General features: G+C 46.4%; 10 protein-coding genes across 10 annotated transcripts; 2 read left to right on the top strand and 8 right to left on the bottom strand.

The window, feature by feature from the left end:
* Positions 1 to 44: 44 nt before the first annotated feature.
* N7495_006130 (DNA polymerase epsilon noncatalytic subunit) lies at positions 45 to 2339 on the bottom strand (the record flags this gene model as incomplete). The annotated part of the gene is made up of 1 exon (XM_057208781.1): positions 45 to 2339. The coding sequence occupies one exon, from the start codon at positions 2337 to 2339 to the stop codon at positions 45 to 47; it is 2295 nt and encodes a 764-aa protein (XP_057062555.1).
* Positions 2340 to 2667: 328 nt separating this feature from the next.
* N7495_006129 (SHNi-TPR domain-containing protein) lies at positions 2668 to 4003 on the top strand (the record flags this gene model as incomplete). The annotated part of the gene is made up of 2 exons (XM_057208780.1): positions 2668 to 3672; positions 3722 to 4003. 2 exons carry the CDS (start codon positions 2668 to 2670, stop codon positions 4001 to 4003), a joined length of 1287 nt encoding a protein of 428 aa, XP_057062554.1.
* Positions 4004 to 4300: 297 nt separating this feature from the next.
* N7495_006128 (uncharacterized protein) lies at positions 4301 to 5008 on the bottom strand (the record flags this gene model as incomplete). Its single annotated transcript, XM_057208779.1, has 1 exon — positions 4301 to 5008. One exon carries the CDS (start codon positions 5006 to 5008, stop codon positions 4301 to 4303), a length of 708 nt encoding a protein of 235 aa, XP_057062553.1.
* Positions 5009 to 5415: 407 nt separating this feature from the next.
* N7495_006127 (ornithine decarboxylase antizyme) lies at positions 5416 to 6193 on the bottom strand (the record flags this gene model as incomplete). Its single annotated transcript, XM_057208778.1, has 3 exons — positions 5416 to 5632; positions 5688 to 6100; positions 6161 to 6193. 3 exons carry the CDS (start codon positions 6191 to 6193, stop codon positions 5416 to 5418), a joined length of 663 nt encoding a protein of 220 aa, XP_057062552.1.
* Positions 6194 to 6772: 579 nt separating this feature from the next.
* N7495_006126 (cleavage polyadenylation factor subunit MPE1) lies at positions 6773 to 8737 on the bottom strand (the record flags this gene model as incomplete). Its single annotated transcript, XM_057208777.1, has 4 exons — positions 6773 to 8001; positions 8071 to 8171; positions 8223 to 8517; positions 8566 to 8737. The coding sequence occupies 4 exons, from the start codon at positions 8735 to 8737 to the stop codon at positions 6773 to 6775; spliced, it is 1797 nt and encodes a 598-aa protein (XP_057062551.1).
* A 769-nt stretch (positions 8738 to 9506) lies between these two features.
* N7495_006125 (imidazoleglycerol-phosphate synthase) lies at positions 9507 to 11292 on the bottom strand (the record flags this gene model as incomplete). The annotated part of the gene is made up of 3 exons (XM_057208776.1): positions 9507 to 9596; positions 9660 to 11099; positions 11170 to 11292. The coding sequence occupies 3 exons, from the start codon at positions 11290 to 11292 to the stop codon at positions 9507 to 9509; spliced, it is 1653 nt and encodes a 550-aa protein (XP_057062550.1).
* Positions 11293 to 11717: 425 nt separating this feature from the next.
* N7495_006124 (deoxycytidine monophosphate deaminase) lies at positions 11718 to 13103 on the bottom strand (the record flags this gene model as incomplete). The annotated part of the gene is made up of 7 exons (XM_057208775.1): positions 11718 to 11771; positions 11826 to 11876; positions 11939 to 12026; positions 12078 to 12210; positions 12270 to 12631; positions 12685 to 13027; positions 13082 to 13103. 7 exons carry the CDS (start codon positions 13101 to 13103, stop codon positions 11718 to 11720), a joined length of 1053 nt encoding a protein of 350 aa, XP_057062549.1.
* A 223-nt stretch (positions 13104 to 13326) lies between these two features.
* N7495_006123 (putative autophagy ubiquitin-activating enzyme ApgG) lies at positions 13327 to 15753 on the top strand (the record flags this gene model as incomplete). The annotated part of the gene is made up of 7 exons (XM_057208774.1): positions 13327 to 13520; positions 13571 to 13679; positions 13742 to 14460; positions 14521 to 14665; positions 14738 to 15202; positions 15256 to 15618; positions 15673 to 15753. The coding sequence occupies 7 exons, from the start codon at positions 13327 to 13329 to the stop codon at positions 15751 to 15753; spliced, it is 2076 nt and encodes a 691-aa protein (XP_057062548.1).
* A 116-nt stretch (positions 15754 to 15869) lies between these two features.
* N7495_006122 (RlmE family RNA methyltransferase) lies at positions 15870 to 17029 on the bottom strand (the record flags this gene model as incomplete). Its single annotated transcript, XM_057208773.1, has 6 exons — positions 15870 to 16076; positions 16130 to 16462; positions 16523 to 16612; positions 16663 to 16689; positions 16749 to 16799; positions 16856 to 17029. The coding sequence occupies 6 exons, from the start codon at positions 17027 to 17029 to the stop codon at positions 15870 to 15872; spliced, it is 882 nt and encodes a 293-aa protein (XP_057062547.1).
* A 214-nt stretch (positions 17030 to 17243) lies between these two features.
* On the bottom strand, positions 17244 to 18881 carry N7495_006121 (uncharacterized protein; the record flags this gene model as incomplete). Its single annotated transcript, XM_057208772.1, has 3 exons — positions 17244 to 18443; positions 18510 to 18800; positions 18849 to 18881. The coding sequence occupies 3 exons, from the start codon at positions 18879 to 18881 to the stop codon at positions 17244 to 17246; spliced, it is 1524 nt and encodes a 507-aa protein (XP_057062546.1).
* Positions 18882 to 19062: the final 181 nt, after the last annotated feature.

Raw genomic sequence — 19062 nt, 5'->3', positions numbered from 1 at the left:
GCACTAGTAACAACTGACTTGCATTTTGGCCAATACACTTCGGATCAATATCGCTCTTCTTTCACCTTGCCTCGATTTCGCACCAGGTCATACTCAACCCATCTCACTACCGGCACCCCACCATCAGGCAACAATCGACCAGGATTCATGACATGGCAACCCTCATAAGTCATGCAGAAGGGTGCAGCCTCGGAGTCTGCCAGAATAAGGGCTGTTGGCAATGGGTATAGCTGCACAGCTGAGGCGTGATCCCATAGAACAGGCCGCACCGACATTGGAAATGGGGCAACCGTTCCTTGGTCTAGAAGAGTTTTGACCAGTCTACGGCCCATCAACGCTGCAGACGATACAGTGTTTGCTTTAGCTCCATTAGCCTGGTCTGCTCGCACCGGTGCCACTGAAACAGCTTTGGTCGTTGCGCCATCTAAAGCCTCATTTGAAATAGTATCAGGCTCATCACTCTCAGTCTGAGTGTCGATAGCTGTGCGCCGCAATCTACCGGAAACGTCGTCGCGAAATATAGCAATATCATGAATAGGTCCAAACCATGATAAACGTGCCGGGTTCGAAGTCCAAATGGCTTCTCCTGGCGGATCTGATGTTTTAGATCGATCAATTTCGGAGTTTGCCGTGGCGAAAGCACGTCGAATTCTGGATGTAAAAAGCTCAGGAATTGGCTGTCGCGGTATAGTTGAAGAGGCACCGGCTGAGAATGCCGATGCCCATGGGTCGTTGTCACCTGGGACGAAAACAAAAGTTGAATGCTGTAATAATGCAGGGAATTCGGATAGAACCACCGCGAGTGAATCAAAATACTCCTTATATTCAATACTTCCAGCTCGGCCACTTCCATTGATAGTCGCTTTTTGCACAAAGTTGCCCATCAAGATGAATGTTTCAGGACGTTCAGCAAGGGCAAGGTAGTTGTACAAACTGAAAACCTTTCGCAAGGCGTCCAGAGTTCTCATATTGTCGAGATTGACCTCACTCATCACTGCCACCTTGACACGAGCTGGAGCTTCCATCGCCTCCGGCTCTCCTCGCAAGCATTTTTCTTGAATCCTCCTCATGCGGGCGCCCTGGGCACGCTCACTACCGACTCCCAGGAAATCAACCCAGCCAAATCCACCGCTGGAGGCCGACTCACCGCTACCCTGACGATTACTCGTCCCTAGCGAGATATCCCTCCGCTCACAAGGAGGTCCACATATTGATACACCAACGAAATGACCTCCTATAGCTCCTCCAATACCCGAATTTCCGCCCAGGGCTGATCCCATGACCATATCTTCTTCTTCGTAGATCCCATCCACAAGCACAATCATGCCTGGTGCGAACCATGCTCCGTCCTCGGGAATCATGCGCGCGTGGCTCAGATCCAATTCCACGCTACCTGTAAGATCCACAAGGGCGAGATCCCCAGTTGGTGAAATAGTAAGGAGACCCAGGATAAGGTGGGAAGTCCCGCTTCGGCCCAGTAGATTTGCGATCGGCGTCAATTTATAGGACTGTTGGATCGCAAGATTTGATGAAGATCGTTGCAACGATGGCACTCCCATTGCACCCAGAGAACTCTGAAAAGACTCATTGCGTAGAAGCCGTTGGTACACCAAGTTGAAGCGATCTCTGAACAATGTCGTCTGGTGCGAGGGAGACGGAAAAAGGGTCGGTTTTGATTTGATCACCTCAAAGTATTTCTTGTCGACGTTATATGTCAAATGAGGAAGGTCGAATGCGTCGATGACTTTGAGCCAGTGACGAGGATGAAACGAGAGTTTTGAATCATCCTCTTCCGATGCCCCTCTTGTTGCAAAGGACCTGTCGTGACTAGGTTCAATTCGGCCAACATCTCCACCAGAACTGGCCTTCGCCGATCCATCTTGGGAGCTGGCTTTTGCAGTGACAATTCGCCCACCACTCATACTACCCTCCAGGGTCTGTAAAATGGTATTCAGCGACGCTCCTTTCCCTTCTTCGACAATGACGCCTCCACCAGCTCTCTTCCAGATTTTAGCGACTTCATCCAGGACTCTTTCTGCTAGCCCTTCTTCTCGCCATCCCGAGCCACAATTCTTACCCACGAAGACTGATAGTGTCTGCAATGCGGATGAAGAGATTGTCAGGTTATGTTTGCGAGTAAATGTCCGGAAAGCCACGGGCCGTAAGGTCGAAGGTGGTAAAAGGATTGTCAGTATGGACGCCTTTGTGGGAGGTGCATGGCCCTTTTGTATTTTGAATGGTCGAGCTGGAGTTGCAAAAGCAGGAGACGATGAGGGGATTGGGTCAGTAGCACCCATTTTGAAGCGACTTGGAAGTTGCGGGGTGGATGTTGGATCCATGGTGCCGTGTTGAAAGCCGCAAAGTGGATGTACAGTAGCTTTATTCCTCTCAACCCCAAAATCAACTCACCAAATTGGTAAATTCAATGGAAAAGAGATTTGGTTTAAGGGCTGTTGAAGATCGTTGAAGTTATTCCGTGGTTTAAAGTGCGACGCGTTGGACGCGACTCGCACGGGCCGGACTCTTATCGATTATCTTTACTTTCGCGCTTTTGCTTCTTCACTTCCTTCACATCCTTTCCATCCTTTCCATCCTTTCCATACACCTTCCTTCCCCACCCCTCACCCCATGGCTAACACAGAGCAATCAAGCTCTGTCATCGAAGCAATGTCACTAGATAAACGAGATGAGTTAAAGGATCTCATTAAAAAAGCTGCCGCCAAAGATGCAATCAAAGACTACAATACTGCTTCAGATCTCTATTCCCAGGCCACAGAAATACAGGCAGAACTGAATGGCGAGCTTTCACCTGAAAATGCCGATCTTCTCTATTCCTATGGAAAATCTCTTTTCAATGTTGCTGTGAGCAAAAGCGACGTACTAGGATCCAAAGTAGCTGGTGAGCCTCAGACACCGTCCAATCATCCTGAGCCAGCAATTTCTGGCGAAAGTACGATCAAGGATGCCATTTCGAGTGCGAGATCGAAGAATTTCCCATCTACAAAGGAAGAGGATACATCGAATGCTGGGCCCTCAAAACCGCTTTTTCAATTTACCGGCGATGAGAACTTTGCCGATTCCAACTCGGAAGATGAGGATAATAGCGATACTGGGGAGGAGGAAGAAGAAGAGGATGATTTTTCCAATGCTTTTGAGGTTCTGGATTTGGCCCGCGTTCTATACCTCAAGAAACTGGAGATCGCCGAGGCAAATACCAGCACCAAGGACAAATCAACTTCACTTCCCTCAGACACGAATCACATCAAGGAGCGACTTGCCGACACTTATGATCTTCAGGCTGAAATTTCACTGGAAGCAGAGAGGTTCAGCGATGCTGTTACTGATCTGCGAACGGCACTAGACCTAAGATATTCTCTCTTCCCGTTCGAAGACCCCGCCGTGGCTGAGTGCCACTACAAACTTTCGCTTGCCCTTGAGTTTGCGTCAGTCCAACAGCAAGAAGGTGATGACGATGAGAGCAAAAAAACGGTGGATGAGAAGATGCGAAATGAGGCCGTCAGTCAAATGGAGCGCGCGGTCGAGAGTTGCAAGGTTCGGATGGCCCAAGAAGAGAAGAAAATATCAAGTGAGGATATGGATGAGGATAAAGCGACTGCCGCGAAGAGGAAGATTGTCAATGTTAAAGAAATTATCGCCGACATGGAGCAACGAGTAAGAATCCTCCTGCTGCAATATATACGAGTTCTGCTGACATATATAGCTCATCGATCTTCAGGCGCCAGTCTCTTCTCAGGATAATGATAAACAGAATGAGGCTTTCCTCAAGGGTATCCTCGGTCAGATGGTAGGCCAGACGCCTGCAGATAAGAAGGCTAGCCTGGACGCTGTCAGTAAAAATGCTACCGATCTCTCATCTTTGGTTAGACGAAAGCCTACCAATCCATCCCCGTCAACGGCCTCATCCAAACGACCTGCAGACAATTTGCCTTCAGAAAGTGATGCCAAGCGCACGCGCGTGAACGGCAACTCTTCACACTCTTAAAGTGTTTCATACTTATCACTTTATTCATTTCACTCAAGAGCTCATGGGAGCATTTTAGGTCACCCCGTATCTTGGTAACTCGACTTAGAATTCTCATTAATGAAATCTCCAGATACTATATTCTCACTTAGGTCTATGATAATTGAAATATTAATATTAATAAACAAGAAAAGATAAATCAAATCAAATCGTCATATTATTGGTCTCTCACAATAGTCAGAGTGAAAAACTTAAGTTGGGTATCATTAGTGCATAGGTATTCAAAGGACACTTCACGAGCTCATTGCCTTTCACTTATTAGGATATTCTGAGCATGGCAGATCTTCGGTCAATCTTGAGGCCTCGACGACGATTGGCAAGCCCTGGGCTCCATATACCTGCAAACAGATCCTCACACTCATCCTCGTCTTGACTATCAAACTCGGCCTCGGTATTATGTGATTCATTTTCCTCCTGCTGACAGTCCTCAGACATAAGGGGGGGCACGCTGGGTGGAGACTCCCAGCACGATGATGCAGTGATCCTTCTAGTCTCCAGGATGAACTTTCCCACCTTGTAGCGTTGTGATTCTTCCTCGGCTGAGACATACTTCCAGCCAAGGACACTCTCGCAGAATATACAAACAACGTCGCTGACAGTGTGGGCCCCTGTAATGAGCTGGCGAGGGGCCGGCTCATGCAGGACTGTATTGGGCAGAGAGACTGTCGGTGACGAGGATGCACTGACAGACACCGAACTAGTCAGGTCTGCGGACACGAGATAGGCGCGACCATATCTGCCTGTGAAGCCTTTGCTGATAATCTGGGATGTCAGGCAAATGTGTGCGGCGCATCCAGTACAGCGTAGGTATGAGACATGACCATCCAAGTATTTCTCTGAGCTTGGTGATAAGTGTGGGGAATCTGGAGAGCTAGGTGGGGTGGAGGGACCCACCCGCCGTTTATCGGGGTATGAAGGAAGAATAAAGCGAGGGAAGGAAAGAAATTTGGACTTCTCTTTTCCCATGGCTTTGATGAGTTTGGTTTATTTATGACCTTAGGAGGTGATAAAGATTAGATTTTGGTTGATAAGCACATCACTTAAGTAGAGAAACCTCGTATTTTATGAGGTCATTTGCTCGGTTTATCTTATCGCCGGCTTGGACTACTAAGTATTAGTACTATTTATTATTATTTACTACTGATACTTTTTAGGAGATGAATGGGCATACTAACTAGGTTGTATCTGAAGGCAAGCATCTATACTGACAATGAAAGTGCGCTGAAGACATGAGGAGGAACAAGGAAGGCACGTTTTAATAATCATCATCTGCCGTAGAGACGGTAAGATGAATATCTTTTGATAGCAAAGATCAAGGATAAAAATGAAATAAGAGCCAAGAAATAACATCTGGGTGTTAAGGAAAGAAGCAACTAGGCTTCGGCGATCAAGAAAAGCCACTTCTCGCTCAAGGATGGACTTGGTTCCCCACTGATATCCCACGGATTCAGGGTGGTCAAGTTAAATCCACACCATCCAAGGCTTCGAACGAGCTCCATTTCATTTGTATGCTGTGAGCGCCTCACACAGGTGACGATCTGGGAGCAGTCAAAAGCCTCAGTTCCCGCAAGTTCAAAAAGAGCGATTAACCTGTAGTAGACAGTAAGCGGATCTGTCCGGTTTTAAAAGACCTGGAATACCTTACCCTGATTTGAGGCCGTGGCTGAGTGCACCTTCTTCGAAGAAGACAAAAAGGGTTCGCTCTCCGTGTTGGTCTGCCACAAATCCACGATAGATGGTATCACCGGTGTAGTCCCACACCTCGATCCATCTCTGGATATTATGACCCGGTCCAATTTGAATTGGCTGTGAGTCTTGAAACGCACCCATCCCCAGTGACTCCTGTCTCGCATCAGTCCCCTCACCAAGGAATGTCGCGAACAGTTTGTCACAGAAGAGTCTCTCACACTCTTCCGGGATGGTATGCATTGCCTCCCCTTTGTACTCGGGTTTATTCCCGGGCCAGACTCTTTCCACATCGGGGGTGGGAAGTTCCAGGGGAGGGCTTAAAATGGACGATTTAGACCCCGAGATGACCTCAGGGATACCACTGTGCCCCTGCATGCTAGTATCAGTACAGTGATATGTGAACAGAGAAAGAATGGTGAAAAGACTTACCGGCGCCCAGGGTAGTGCAGTAGTGGAAGCCATGGACCTTGGAAGTCAACGACTCAACAGAGTAGCAACTGGCCAAGACAGTGGACTCCTGGTCGAAAAGCTGAGTCATTTGGTTGCAATTACTACTGTGATTACTGATATATTTGGCCATTTTTGAATTTCGTCGCGATATTATTGACGGTAATTGGATTGTTGGTAGAAGAGTTGGGAATGAAACATAGGTGGGTTTGGTGGAAGAGTTGAAATGGTGGAATTGTGGGGAAGATCTTCTCCCTGGTCACATGACCCGTAACTACTCAAAGGTATTGTATAGTGATCAATTGAAACGTGAATCATATTTGTCTAATTAGATCAGCTAGAAATACATGAAAATGCCGTCCTCCCTCCGGATCCTATCCAGGGCATGCAGTAAATGATAAGGGAGCAAAAAAAAAACGATAGGGAATGGGATAAAAAAATGTTGGTGCGAGAGAAAAGTGAACCATAACAGACAAAGATAGAAGTAGGCAGAAGGATAATGAAATAAAAACCGCTATAAAGAAGAACTCCTCCCCTTTACATGGGATGAGAGGGATTCATAACGCCGAATTTAAAGAAAAAAGAACTTGATCATCAAAGTTCTCGGTAGTCACTTGGTCGAACTCTTCGGTTTCTTGCCTGGTGGCGTTGTGGGTTCACAGGCTGACGGAAATATGGCGAGTCTTCCTCGCGAGAAAAAGGGCCGCTAAACGCAGTTCGTTGCTGGTTAGAGAAGTTATTCATCGCCGGACCCTGGAAACCCTGGTTTTGCATTGCCGGCATCTGGGCCATTGGAAACCCCATTGACATTGAGGGGTCCCCATTGAACATGGGAAAGCTGTTGGCTGGGTCAAACATGCTTGATTGGAGAGGGTTAAATGGGATATTCATTGGGTTCCAGGAAGGACCCATCAGGTTGGGGAAGCCATTGGACATAGCCATGGGATTCATGAAGCTCATGGGATCATTTCCGAATCCGGTATCTGAGAAAGGAGGCATAGATCCAAGGTTACCGAATGACAATGAGGGATTGAACGGCACTGCTGAGCCATTCGGGGTCTCTGTACCGTTACTGTCTGTAGTTGACTGACCGGGTTCGCCTTCTCCCTTTAGTTTCTTAGCCGCGTTACCAGGACTGGAACTGCCGTCTTCCTCAGCTGGCCTCTTCTTCGACAGGGTGGATGCATTCTCTGACTCTGGGGATTGTTCTTTGGTGGCGTCCACGGTGGCATCATGGTCGATATTGACGTTGGCAGTGATACAATCTTGGCCTGTAGTTTGCTTTTCCTTTTCTTTCTTTGCATCCGTCTTCTCCGCTTCATAGGCCTTGATCTTGGTAATGGCATCCTCATCCGGGGTAAGATTATCCAGTAAAACTCCTTCCGTAGCACAACCAGGGCAGACTAAGTCACTTTCGATCAAAGAATTGGAGATACAATCATTGCAATATGTTCGGTGACAACAAGGTGTTTGTGTTGGCTCTAAGAACATCCTCTTGTCAATCGGGCATTCTAAGCCCCGAGCTTGCAGCACTTTGCTCTCCTCCGCCGCGGCAGCTTCAGCAGCCGCAGCAGCAGATGCCTTGGCCTTTTCTTGGTACAATTCCCAAGCCGCCTTATCCGGCTTCGCAATGACGAAATCACCATCGGCATTAACCATGACACCAGTGTTTCTGGATTCATCAGTCGAGCCATCGGGTGCCAGGGATTCTGGCTTGTCCACCTTTGTCTGAAGTGATCGAGGAATACCGGTGGACCGTTTAACCCTGTATTTCCCGTCGAACTTAGGGTCGTTGTTGGTGGGACATGCTTGAATCCAGTGACCTGAGTTTAAATGTCAGCCTTGTCTGTCTCCTGGAGAATTGAGGGAACTAGGAAGAGCTTTATAAATACCTTTCTCTCTGCAACGGTAGCATAAGTAACCGGGAGGTGGGGGATGATCAGGGACATTGACGGGTTTTCCTCTTCCACGGCCGAATGGAACTGGGGTTGCACTACAATTCTGTTAGTATTTCAAACCAGTTTGTGATCTTCCTTGTACTCACTTAGCCATTTCTTGTTGCTGTTCCTGCCATTGACTTGTCTGCAAATTGAAGAGGGCATTGATCTTCTCTTCCTCTGTCTGGGCATTGTTCAGTTCCAGGGCATTGTTGACGGACTGAGTGTTTCCAGCTGTGTGCCTATTGGTCAGAGGCTCAGTGCGAGATGCATTACGCGCATTGACTGGCATTTTCCCCGAAACATAGCGAGCGGCACCACCTTTTCCTGGACGAGCTGCTGGCAATCGGCGAGCTATAATTGAGGTGGATCGGGGGATAATAGTAGTGTCATCATCGTATCCTATGGATTGTTAGAAATTAGAAGGTGAATGGGTCCTACAACACGTACCTTCTCCAGTATCCTCATTGTAGATGGACAACTCAAAATCAGACCCATCGCCCAATCTACTTTGACTGATGATCTCTCGCTTGAGTTCAAAGACGGAAATACCAGTTCCATCAAAGGTGACCCGAGAGGGCTCCTTCTGGGACTTGAACTTGAAATGAACAGAGGATGACATTGTATTGAGCTGTGGCTGTCAAACCAGAAAACTGCAACTGCAAGCCTAAGGGGGTACCAACAAGGGACTGAAATGAGAATAATGTAAAAGGGTGGGGGGAATTGAGAGTGCAGAAAGGTTGAATGTGTGTGAAGTGATACCTGAAGGAAGACAAAGAAGAGATTTTAAATGAGGATTGGGAACTCCGCAAAACTGATAATCTCTCGATCTATCGATGATGGAATGAGGTGATTTGGGATAGAAGTTTTTTTTTTCTCTTGAATGCTGAAGGGTGAGCGATCACACTGCATACAAATGAAGATTTTTTTTAAAGCACAAAATATTAAAAGATAAAAGAACTGTCGCTTGGCAAAGAAGAGTGGTGGATTGAAGAAGACAGGGTCCGTCTTTGCGCCTTTCCGTCACCCTGAGTCAGACCACTTGTCTGAGCTCACTTTAGGAAACCTGATCTCAGCAATAAGAGCTAAATGCCAAACGGGTAAGAATCAAATAGTGATTCAGGGGTTGTTGTCAAATGATGTTGTGAAACTGAAGACAAGGAGAAGAGATGAGAAGAGGAAGTGAATGGGAAGTGGAAGTGGAAGTGAAGATCCCCGGTGGCATTGAAAAGTCAGATGATACCGCCTTTTACACCGCCTTTGCTTTAATAATCGCTGCCCTTCCCCGAAAATGGATTAGGTTATATACAGGACTAATATCACATTCTAACATCTAACCACATTCTATCAATTATAAACAAGGAAACCAAGTCTCAATTCTCAAAAGATTTTTAAATTGAGGTCTCAAATTGCCGCACCAAGAATCCCTCTGTCTGAAGGTAATCTTTCACTTGGCTCACAGTATACTCTCCACGATGGAACTATTCAAGTATTAGCAGAGCTTCCGTCTCACATGGCTGAATGTTATGAATATTTCCACTTACCATGCCAGCTCCAAGTGCAGCATCAGTGTTGGTCTTGCTGAAAACCTCAGCAAAGTGATCAGGAACACCAGCACCACTAGAAGCAATCACAGGGATCTTTATAGCAGCCTTGACATCATTAATCAGTTCTAGATCAAAGCCACTGTTGCTACCATCCTTGTCGATGCAGTTCAACAATATTTCTCCAGCACCCATAGCCTCAACAGCCTGCACCAGTTGCCGTACATCCATATCTCTAGTTTCTCGGCCACCTTTGACAGTGCACTGATACCAGCAGTAATTCTGCCCAGTGCTGTTGGGATGAGCAGTTTTGATGGTGTGGTGGTGAGTGTCCTCCGGTCTATTCACAAAGACGCGCTTGGGATCGACGCTCACCACTACTGCCTGGTTTCCGTACGCCTGCGAAATTGTTTCAATCGCAGTTTGGCCACTCAATTTTCGACCAGCATTGTAATAGTCCTCCGCAGCAAAGACAGCATCTGAACCAATGCTGACTTTGTCCGCACCAGACTTGAAGTACATGGTCGCAACGTCAAGAGCGGGGACCCGGGTGCCATCAGTGTCTACTGTATCCCTGATGCCGCCTCCAATAGTCAAGGGCACAAACACTGTTTCCGATGTGCGTCGTAAGATTTCCAGCATAGGAGTGTCCACTAACGGGCAGTTTCGGAAGGAAGTTATGTTCAAGAAAGTTACCTCATCAGCTCCTTGCTCGTAGTACTTCTTGGCCATGTCGACGGGCTTTCCTAGGTTTCGGACCTGGCCACCCGCATCATCCCCGCTCTTTTCACGCACATCATACTGATCTCCCTTGGTGACAACCAGATCACCAGCATCGTTTGCGCGCACATCAAGGCAGGCGATGACTCGACGAGTCAGTCCATTTGCTTGGCCAGCAACCTCTTCCTTCGCGAGAGAATGGAATTGGTCGCCGTTTAAGAAGGCGCGAAGTGTTCTGAGACCAGCCACTCCACTTTTCTCTGGGTGAAACTGTGCACCAAACACGTTTCCTCGGCTGATGGCACCAACAAATTCCTGATCGCCGTAAGTGGCTGTAGCCACGGACCAGCCATCCTCTTCGAGGACACCCGGCGTGTATAGGGCCGCGTAGGAGTGGACATAATAATATTTGCTCGTTGGTTTCAATCCGTAAAAAGTCCGCTCATTTGAATCATGCGCGGTGCTCAGCGCAGAGTTCCAGCCAATGTGCGGCACACTCTTGGACGAGTCATCAAACTTTTGGAAGCGCATAGGGACTATACCCAGGCCAGGTACGTCGGGATCTTCCTCAGAGCCCTGGAAGAGAGCCTGTAGACCGACACAGATTCCCATGAAGGGCTTACCGGCTGCTATGTGTTCCCGAATTGGACCCAGAAAACCGCCTTTCTCGAGCTGTGAGAGGCAGTGGCCGAAGTGGCCGACACCAGGTAGGATGAGTTTCTACGAATCAATCGTGTCAGTAATTTTATATGGTCGACGACCAGAGGCGAGATTTCTCATCTTCACACACATCCGCATTCTTGACATCCTCGGGGGTTTTCACCCATTCCACTTCGTATCCGACCTGGTTGATCGCATTGACGAGGGAACGGATGTTGCCCGCAACATAATCCAAAAGGTGAACAGTGGGCATTACGGACAGTTTTCTTAAAGAGCCAGCAACTTGAACAAATAGAAAGAATAATCGAGTTCAACTTCCGGGGTCCATAATTGATGAGTCATTCCCTTTTCTGCCGGCAGAATCAACAAAGCGGGGGTAGTTGCAGAATTAGTAATATTATTTATTTAAATAAATAGTAAAATATTTAAGGTTAAATAACTACTTTAATAAATAGTTATTTAACTATTTAAATTAAGTAATGTTTAACTATTTGATGAACAGAAGGTTATTTACACATCATAGTACATATGAAGATATTGACCTGAATTATGACGCTTTAGGGCTACATAGGCATCACATCAACACTCATCGTAAAAGATAAATCTGGGCGTAGTTATTACCATAAAATCTACCAGACACTTGAAGCATCACTTCAATTTCAACAAAGAATCCTCCAGTTAATTCTGAGTTGTTTCCTTGAATTCTTGTAGATCAATGAGCCCATTTGATATCTGTACCAGGAATTAATATGGTTTCGAGGTTCGAGTAAGACTTGGATATCTTACCGGGCTAAACTGCCGTAGATGCACACCCGCAGCTTCGAGAATGGCAGCACTCTAGATAATAAAAAGCAATCAGTATAAGAATAGCTTCGCCATTACAAGCTTGAGTAACTTACATCTTTGTCCATGTTATAGCCCTGTGAGTAAACAACTTCTGAAATGCCGACTTGAGTGATTTTCACCGTACAGGTCAAGCAAGGGCAACTGATATCAAATGTTAGAAATCAATACCAATACAGTATGGTAAGAACTTACGTGTCACAATAAAGAATAGCACCTTCTCGAATACGCTCCCTGCCGGCTTCCAATAACGCATTCTCTTCGGCATGAATACATAGACAGGTAGAGAGACCAACGCCACCTCCATCACCACGGTTGCAGCGGGGACCTACAATAAGTATTTAGCATATCAAAATTAACTTATTGGTTGGATCACATGTCTCATACATCCACCTTCATTGCAGTTTGGGAGATGCCGTGGTGTTCCATTATAGCCTGTACTGATGACGCGACGTTCTCGAACGAGCACACATCCAACCCTTCGCTTCATACAATTGCTTCTTTGTGCTGCAAGAGATGCAAGCTGCATGAAATATTGATCCCAAATTGGTCGAAGTCGTTGTTCATCAGCAAGATCAAGTCTTTGGAGGGATTTATGGAGTTCATCTAGAGACGAGGAGGAGTTGAACAGGCGCACCTGAGCTCTGTCAGTTAGGTAGACACGTCCAATATACCTCTCATAGAGGTGACGGTCATTCAACAAGACAAATTTCTCGAGGTCTAGAGGCTCTACTTGTTTCTGCCGGCACCTAGCAATGCAATGTAAGTTGAAAAGTACATTGTACCAGCTAGGGCAACCAACCGTTCGGTAAATCGTTTCCAGCGCAGGCTCACAGGAGCATCCACACTCACGAGAAGGAAGAATGGACGCAGGATGAGTCTTTCAACGATGGTCTCATCTATAATATCCGTCGTTACCCAGCGTTCTTGCCATCTTTTTGTCACAAATTCAAGCAGGGCATCGACAGTTTCAAACACGAATTTCGATTGGAAGTTCCCATTTTCTCGACTCTTTGTCTGTATCAGTAGATCATCATTTGGGTCATTTGATAAGCGGGTCTCGGATTTGCTGATAAGCTCCAGAAGCTGGAAGCCTTGGTGTTGAATCAGGTACTCAGCAATCGCATTTTTGCCAGCGCAAATGCCTGAAGACCAGATGTTAGTTCACATGAGAGCTCTCGATTCATATATCTGCTGACCTCCACATAAGCCGATAAGCATTCTCAGGAAAATGAGCAAATAGAAAGAAGACGATAGAGAAGTCTTTTTTCTTGCAATGTCACGCGTTGAGTCCACGCGCCGTAACGGTTCGCGCCTCTGATTACATCACCCAATTTCCCCCACCCCCCACTTCTACGCTTCACTCTGTATACAAAGTATTTCATTTTGGACAACTTACTCTTCATATTGAAGTTTATTACTTGGCTATGTCCTGCGATAAAAAATGATGCAATATACCCCATTTGCCTCTGATATTGAACTGCCGTTCTATACTGCACTTTCCTCACAGAAGATTAATCATGACAAGCTTAGTGACTCCGCTCGACCCGTCCTGGGTCTCTATGAGATCCGCCCCTCGGACCCAGCAAATTCTTCTTGTCGAATGCAAATTCATGGAAATGCCCTCAATATCAATGAGTAAGATATATATGTACCTAGTAACGTTTAAAAGCTGACCCAGTTGGCAGAGCTTCTGCAAGCTTCTATCGCGCCGAGGGAACGATTAAGAATTTGAATACCATAGAGGAATACAGGAACGCGGATAAATTGAAAATGATTCTGGAGGCTGGTCAAGTAGTAAGTATTTAAAGTTGAGCCTTTTCTATTCCAAAAACCAGTTTTGATACCAAAAATTTCAGATTTGGGATGCCATCAATGATGGAAGCATCTACACCAGTCCCTCTTTATTGTCTTCCTTCGTCATTCTCTCATATGCCGACCTCAAGAAGTACAAGTTTTATTACTGGTTTGCCTTTCCCGCACTTCATTCTGACCCAGCCTGGGCTCTCATCGGATCAGCTGAGTCCCAATCGAAACCCGACCAAGGCGGGGATACGGACATGCCTCGGGGAGAGTACCTGTCTTCTGATGACAGCTCCTCATTAGTGGAATCAGTGCAAACATGGAGTTTCACCGTCGATGACCGCCAGCGAGGGTTTTTCTTGGCTTATAGACAGAGAAAGACCTCAGAAAGCTCGGCAAGCATCTGGCACATAGCGTCACTATCTCAATATGAGAATGGATTCTTTAGTAACGTAGCCGATGAGGATCGGTATATTTGCATTGCAGATCCTTCCAACTATGAAAGCGCCTCGGGCTGGATGTTACGAAATCTGTTGGCCATGGTTCAGCAGAGATGGAAGCTGGAGCGAGTGCAGATTTTACGATATCGGGATGTGCAATCGAAGCGTGACCAGGGTCGCAGTATGGTGATTCGTCTGGAATCGAAATCGGGGCCTGCTTCCAATTCAGTCAATGAGAGAGTGCAGCTACCCAAAATCACTGGCTGGGAACGCAACCCGGCAGGAAAGTTGGCTGGTAGAGTGGTGAATCTTACGGACTATATGGATCCTGCAAGGTAATGTCACAGTGGAGGAGGTACCAGTCCTGATACGGACTGCTGACAATTTTCCAATAGGCTTGCAGACCAATCGGTCGACCTTAATCTCAAGCTCATGAAATGGCGGATTAGTCCAACTCTAAACCTCGAGAAAATCAAGCATACAAAGTGTCTTTTGCTCGGAGCTGGAACTCTGGGTAGCTATGTCGCTCGAAACCTTTTGGTAAATATGCTTTTTTGGGTGTTCCTTTCTATAAACATAACTGCAGCGGTTCCTAACTAATAGCTACTTTAGGGCTGGGGTGTCAAGAAGATAACTTTTGTTGACAAGGGCACCGTTTCCTTCTCCAATCCTGTTCGACAGCCACTTTTTACATTTGCAGACTGCTTGGCCGGCGGGGCACCAAAAGCAACAAGATCATCACAAGCCCTAACCGAAATTTACCCGGGGGTTGAAACCGCAGGTTATCAACTCTCAGTGCCGATGGTCGGTCATCCCATCGTGGATGAGAACGCGACAAGAAAAGATTTTGAGACACTTCAAAAATTAATAGACGAGCATGATGCCATATTTCTACTTATGGACACCCGAGAATCGCGTTGGTTGCCTACGGTGATGGGAAAATCCGCTGGAAAGATTGTTATGAATGCAGCCCTAGGCTTTGATTCTTTTGTGGCAATGCGCCATGGAATTACAGGGGCAGATGAGGCGGCGGATCTTGGTTGCTACTTTTGCAACGATGTTATGGTACCAGCTAATGTGAGATCTGCTCAAGAACCCTTACTTAGTGTGCCCAGCTGACCACTCAACAGTCAATCAAGGATCAGACCCTTGATCAACAATGTACCGTCACTCGTCCTGGGGTTGCTGCGATAGCATCTGCACTTCTCGTTGAATTGTTGGTATCAATTTTGCAGCACCCGCAGGGTCCCGCTGCCCCAGCTCCTTTGAATCGACATGATGAGCGTGGCGATCACCCCTTGGGACTCGTACCCCATCAAATTCGAGGATTCCTTGCCACATTTGAAAACATTGTGATCACTGGCAAAAGCTACACATACTGTAGCGCTTGCTCGGAAAGGGTGACAAGTGCTTACAGAGAACAAGGTTGGGATTTCGTCCGAAAGGCCCTCAATGAGTTGGGATACGTTGAGGAATTGAGTGGACTCAAAGAGGTACGTAGACATTTGGCTTCATTCGTACTTGGATAACTTTAACCTATATCACAGGTTCACGAGAAAGCGGAGGCAGCATTAGCCAATGTTGAGTGGGAAGAAGCATCGGATAATGAAAATATCGAGATTTTGTAGGAAGAATATTGCGCGGATATATCTCCAGCTTGAGTTTCATTGCCAGTCAATAGCTTCACGGCCGACGAGAAAGGCCGACAAAGAAAGCTTCTTTAGATTCCTAATTGCTGCGTTAGCTAATAATTAACTTGCGAGAATGTATTTGAAAGGACGAAGCCTACGCTGCGAGATGACTCGGGCTTGAGTCGATGAACTTTTTGGAACAAGCCCTTGAGCTGGTTCTCTAATTCTTTGTCCTCTACACCTTGGTAGAATTTACAGACAAAATGCCCTCCTGTCTTGAGAACTTCTGAACTGAAGCGTAAGGCAGCGTTGCAAAGGTCCTATTCTGAGTTCAGCAGTGAGAATAACATCAAGTTTAGCAACGACCACGTACCATACTCCCAGCATGATCTCTAAAACTATTCCCGCTAGTGTTCATCATCCTGTTATGGGGATTACTTAGACTTCGTTTCCAAAAACCAGTTGTTTGAAGCCAGGGAGCGGACATATCGCTTAAAACCACATCTACCGTTCTTTCAAGTATATTGGCATTATTTGTTGTATCAGGAGCATTTCCACCCTCAGATTGATCAGAAGTCACCGTATGGTGCTCTAGAACACTGATATTGGCATCACCGAGGGCCTCTGATTGACGTGGTCTTCCCCGATTTGGATTGCGTAAAAATTCCAGAATGTACGCCTGAATTTCGGGAGCAAGAAAGTTGCCCTGTACGATTGAAAGTTAATTGTTTTGACCCGCAGAAAAGATTATTTCAGCTGAATATACCTGGATGGTGGAAACTCCTTTGGGTGGTTGTGCTGGAATAATGTCAACACCAAGAACTCTACCTTCAGGCTGAGTCCGGCTCACAGCGACCTGGAACCCGATTAGTCGTAATCAGAAAGAATTTCCAATGGCTAATTTACCTGTGACCATGACCCTGGTGCATATCCCTGAAAGATTGCCGGATTAGGTCCTGGGGTTGTCCATGTCCAGTAAGCAGTGTTCATACCAAATCAACGACAGTCTGCCCACGTCTGAATATACGATATTTCTCATCAATCTACTTAATTATTTGAGTAATTGTTATGACCATTTGAGTACACGCATTTGAAGTACCTGTAGAAGCTTGAAAGCAGCGCGGCTTTTTAGACCTTGTACGGTTGCCTCACGAGTGAATTGGTCCTTTTGTTGGCGAGCTTGCCAGCGTTTTGACGATGAGAGCCGAATCTGTTCTAAAACTCGGAATCCGCAAGATCCTCGAGTAGGCCAAATAGGGAGGTATTTTAACATGATGAAGGGCGTGTATTTTTCAGGATTTACTGCCCCGAAGATGATAATTATTTGGCGTTCTGCCGGCAAAATTAAACAGACCGCTCCACTATTTCCGCTTCTTCATTTATTCAGATCTAAATATTCGTTCACTATTATGATAGGTAAATATCATGTAGAATAAAATAACGAGAGCTGAGTGAGATGTAATAGTATTATAATATAGCATTCACTATCACTTTCGATCTCTTTTCAAGGGCGAAAAGGCGCCAAATCCAAGCGTCCGAGGCAATCGATCCCCTGTCGGTGCACCAGGTTGTTGAGAAATTGAGAGAGACGAATTCCGACTCACTCCCAGCGCAAGTTTACGTCCTGGCTTTCTGCTTTCAACCCTCTCATCTTCATCATCTTCGAATAAGTTTCTGTCTCGCTGGGCTCCGAGCTTACGCTTCTTAGATTTTGACTCTAGTGAGTCAGTGGGCTTGTCACTTTCCCAAAATTTGCTATTCGGACGGCTGCGAGGCTGTTTGAAATCCGGTGATCCCGAGATAGCAGTGATGGCGGCCTCACGGTAATTTGATTTTGCTGCTTTAGCTGGAAGAGCTCGAGCGAGAGAGGGTGAATCTGCCGAGGAGGTGCCGATAATATTCGATTTATCCAAGGCTGTAGCCGTGGCTGTTGATGCATTGATGTCTGCCATGGCCTGTTGAACTTCATCCTCGTCTACCTCTGAGCTCGTTGGAGAGTCTCTCGGGGCACCGGTTCGGTTCAGAAACGGGGTTATAGAAAATGCCGATTTGTCGCCAGGCAGTGCTGATAGTTTTTTGACCTTCTCCTGCAAGCGAATAGCCCCGGGGGTGGCAATGGTAATGCCACTTTGATAATCCGCACTGGGACCAGGACGCTTGATGGGAACAGTTCGAGAACGCAGCTCTGAACTATCACCTTCATTAGGCCTGGTATTAGCACGTCTCTGCAATTCAAGTTGAGTTTCCTGTAACTTGTCCTTAGTCGAACGGAGCTGTTTTTTCAGTGTTTCAAGTTTCCCTTCGAGTACTGTGCGCTGGGACTCCCATTCTGCATTGTGCTGCTGATCATCTCGTTCGTGCTGCTGCCTCATTCGCATCTCCCTCGCGAGTTCGCCTTTCAAGTTGTCAACTATGTTAGAAAGTTCACTAATATCATCCTCTTGCTGTAATGCCTTTAATCGAGTACCCTCATGTGCATGTTTTTCGTTCTCAAGCTGGACCTCCAGGGAATTCAATCGTTGTTCCATCTCGTGTTTTTCTGTCATTGATGTCTCATGGGATGAGCTTTGGGTCTTAAGCCGTTTATTTTCGGTTTCCAGGTTTGTAATATCTCGGCTCAGGTGAAGCTTTTCGGCAAGAAGGGTATTGTAACTTGTCGATGTATTGTTTAGTGTAGAAATATCCTCCTGTGGTGTTGGATATCAAATCGTTATTTGGTGGGGAAAAATAGTGGCCAGGATGATATAACCAACCTTCAATTTCTCAATTTCATTGGATGAGAGTTGTACCTGGCGATTCAGATGATCGATTTCTTGGCAGGCTTCATTTAGTTGAAGTAGCGTTTCCGACTCGGTCCGCGTGAATCCACGCAGCTGCATGTTGGCTTGATTGAGCTGTGATCTTAAGCTTTCACTTTCAAATTGAAGAAGCAGATTTTCCATTCGTCTCATTCGATCTCTCTCAGCATCTACTAGACGCGCTGAATCTGCAATAGCCTTTTCATATTCCTTCTCAAGGCGCACTGTTTTCATGGACATCTCACACTGAGTCGTAGTTAGTTCAAATATTCTACACCGGCTAAGGATACTTACATCCGATAGTGATAAATCTGTAGATATTGCCATTGCGAAAGGTATGAAGAAGAAGACGCGCAAATATAGGGTTGGTAACGCGACTGGTGCGCCATTTTCCCCGTCGTGACTATTTGGAGCGAAGAAGACACTTACGTAATACGGGCCACCTTTCCACTCCAATAAGTAAAGCTACCTCATACTCCATAACGACTTCCTCAAAACACTCCGGGAC

Source organism: Penicillium taxi (assembly GCF_028828555.1).
Source record: "Penicillium taxi strain IBT 34144 chromosome Unknown utg000004l_segment0_segment0, whole genome shotgun sequence".
Taxonomy (NCBI): Eukaryota; Fungi; Ascomycota; class Eurotiomycetes; order Eurotiales; family Aspergillaceae; genus Penicillium; species Penicillium taxi.
The sequence above is the reverse complement of the archived record's forward strand: the minus strand, read 5'-3'. Positions and strand labels throughout refer to the sequence as shown.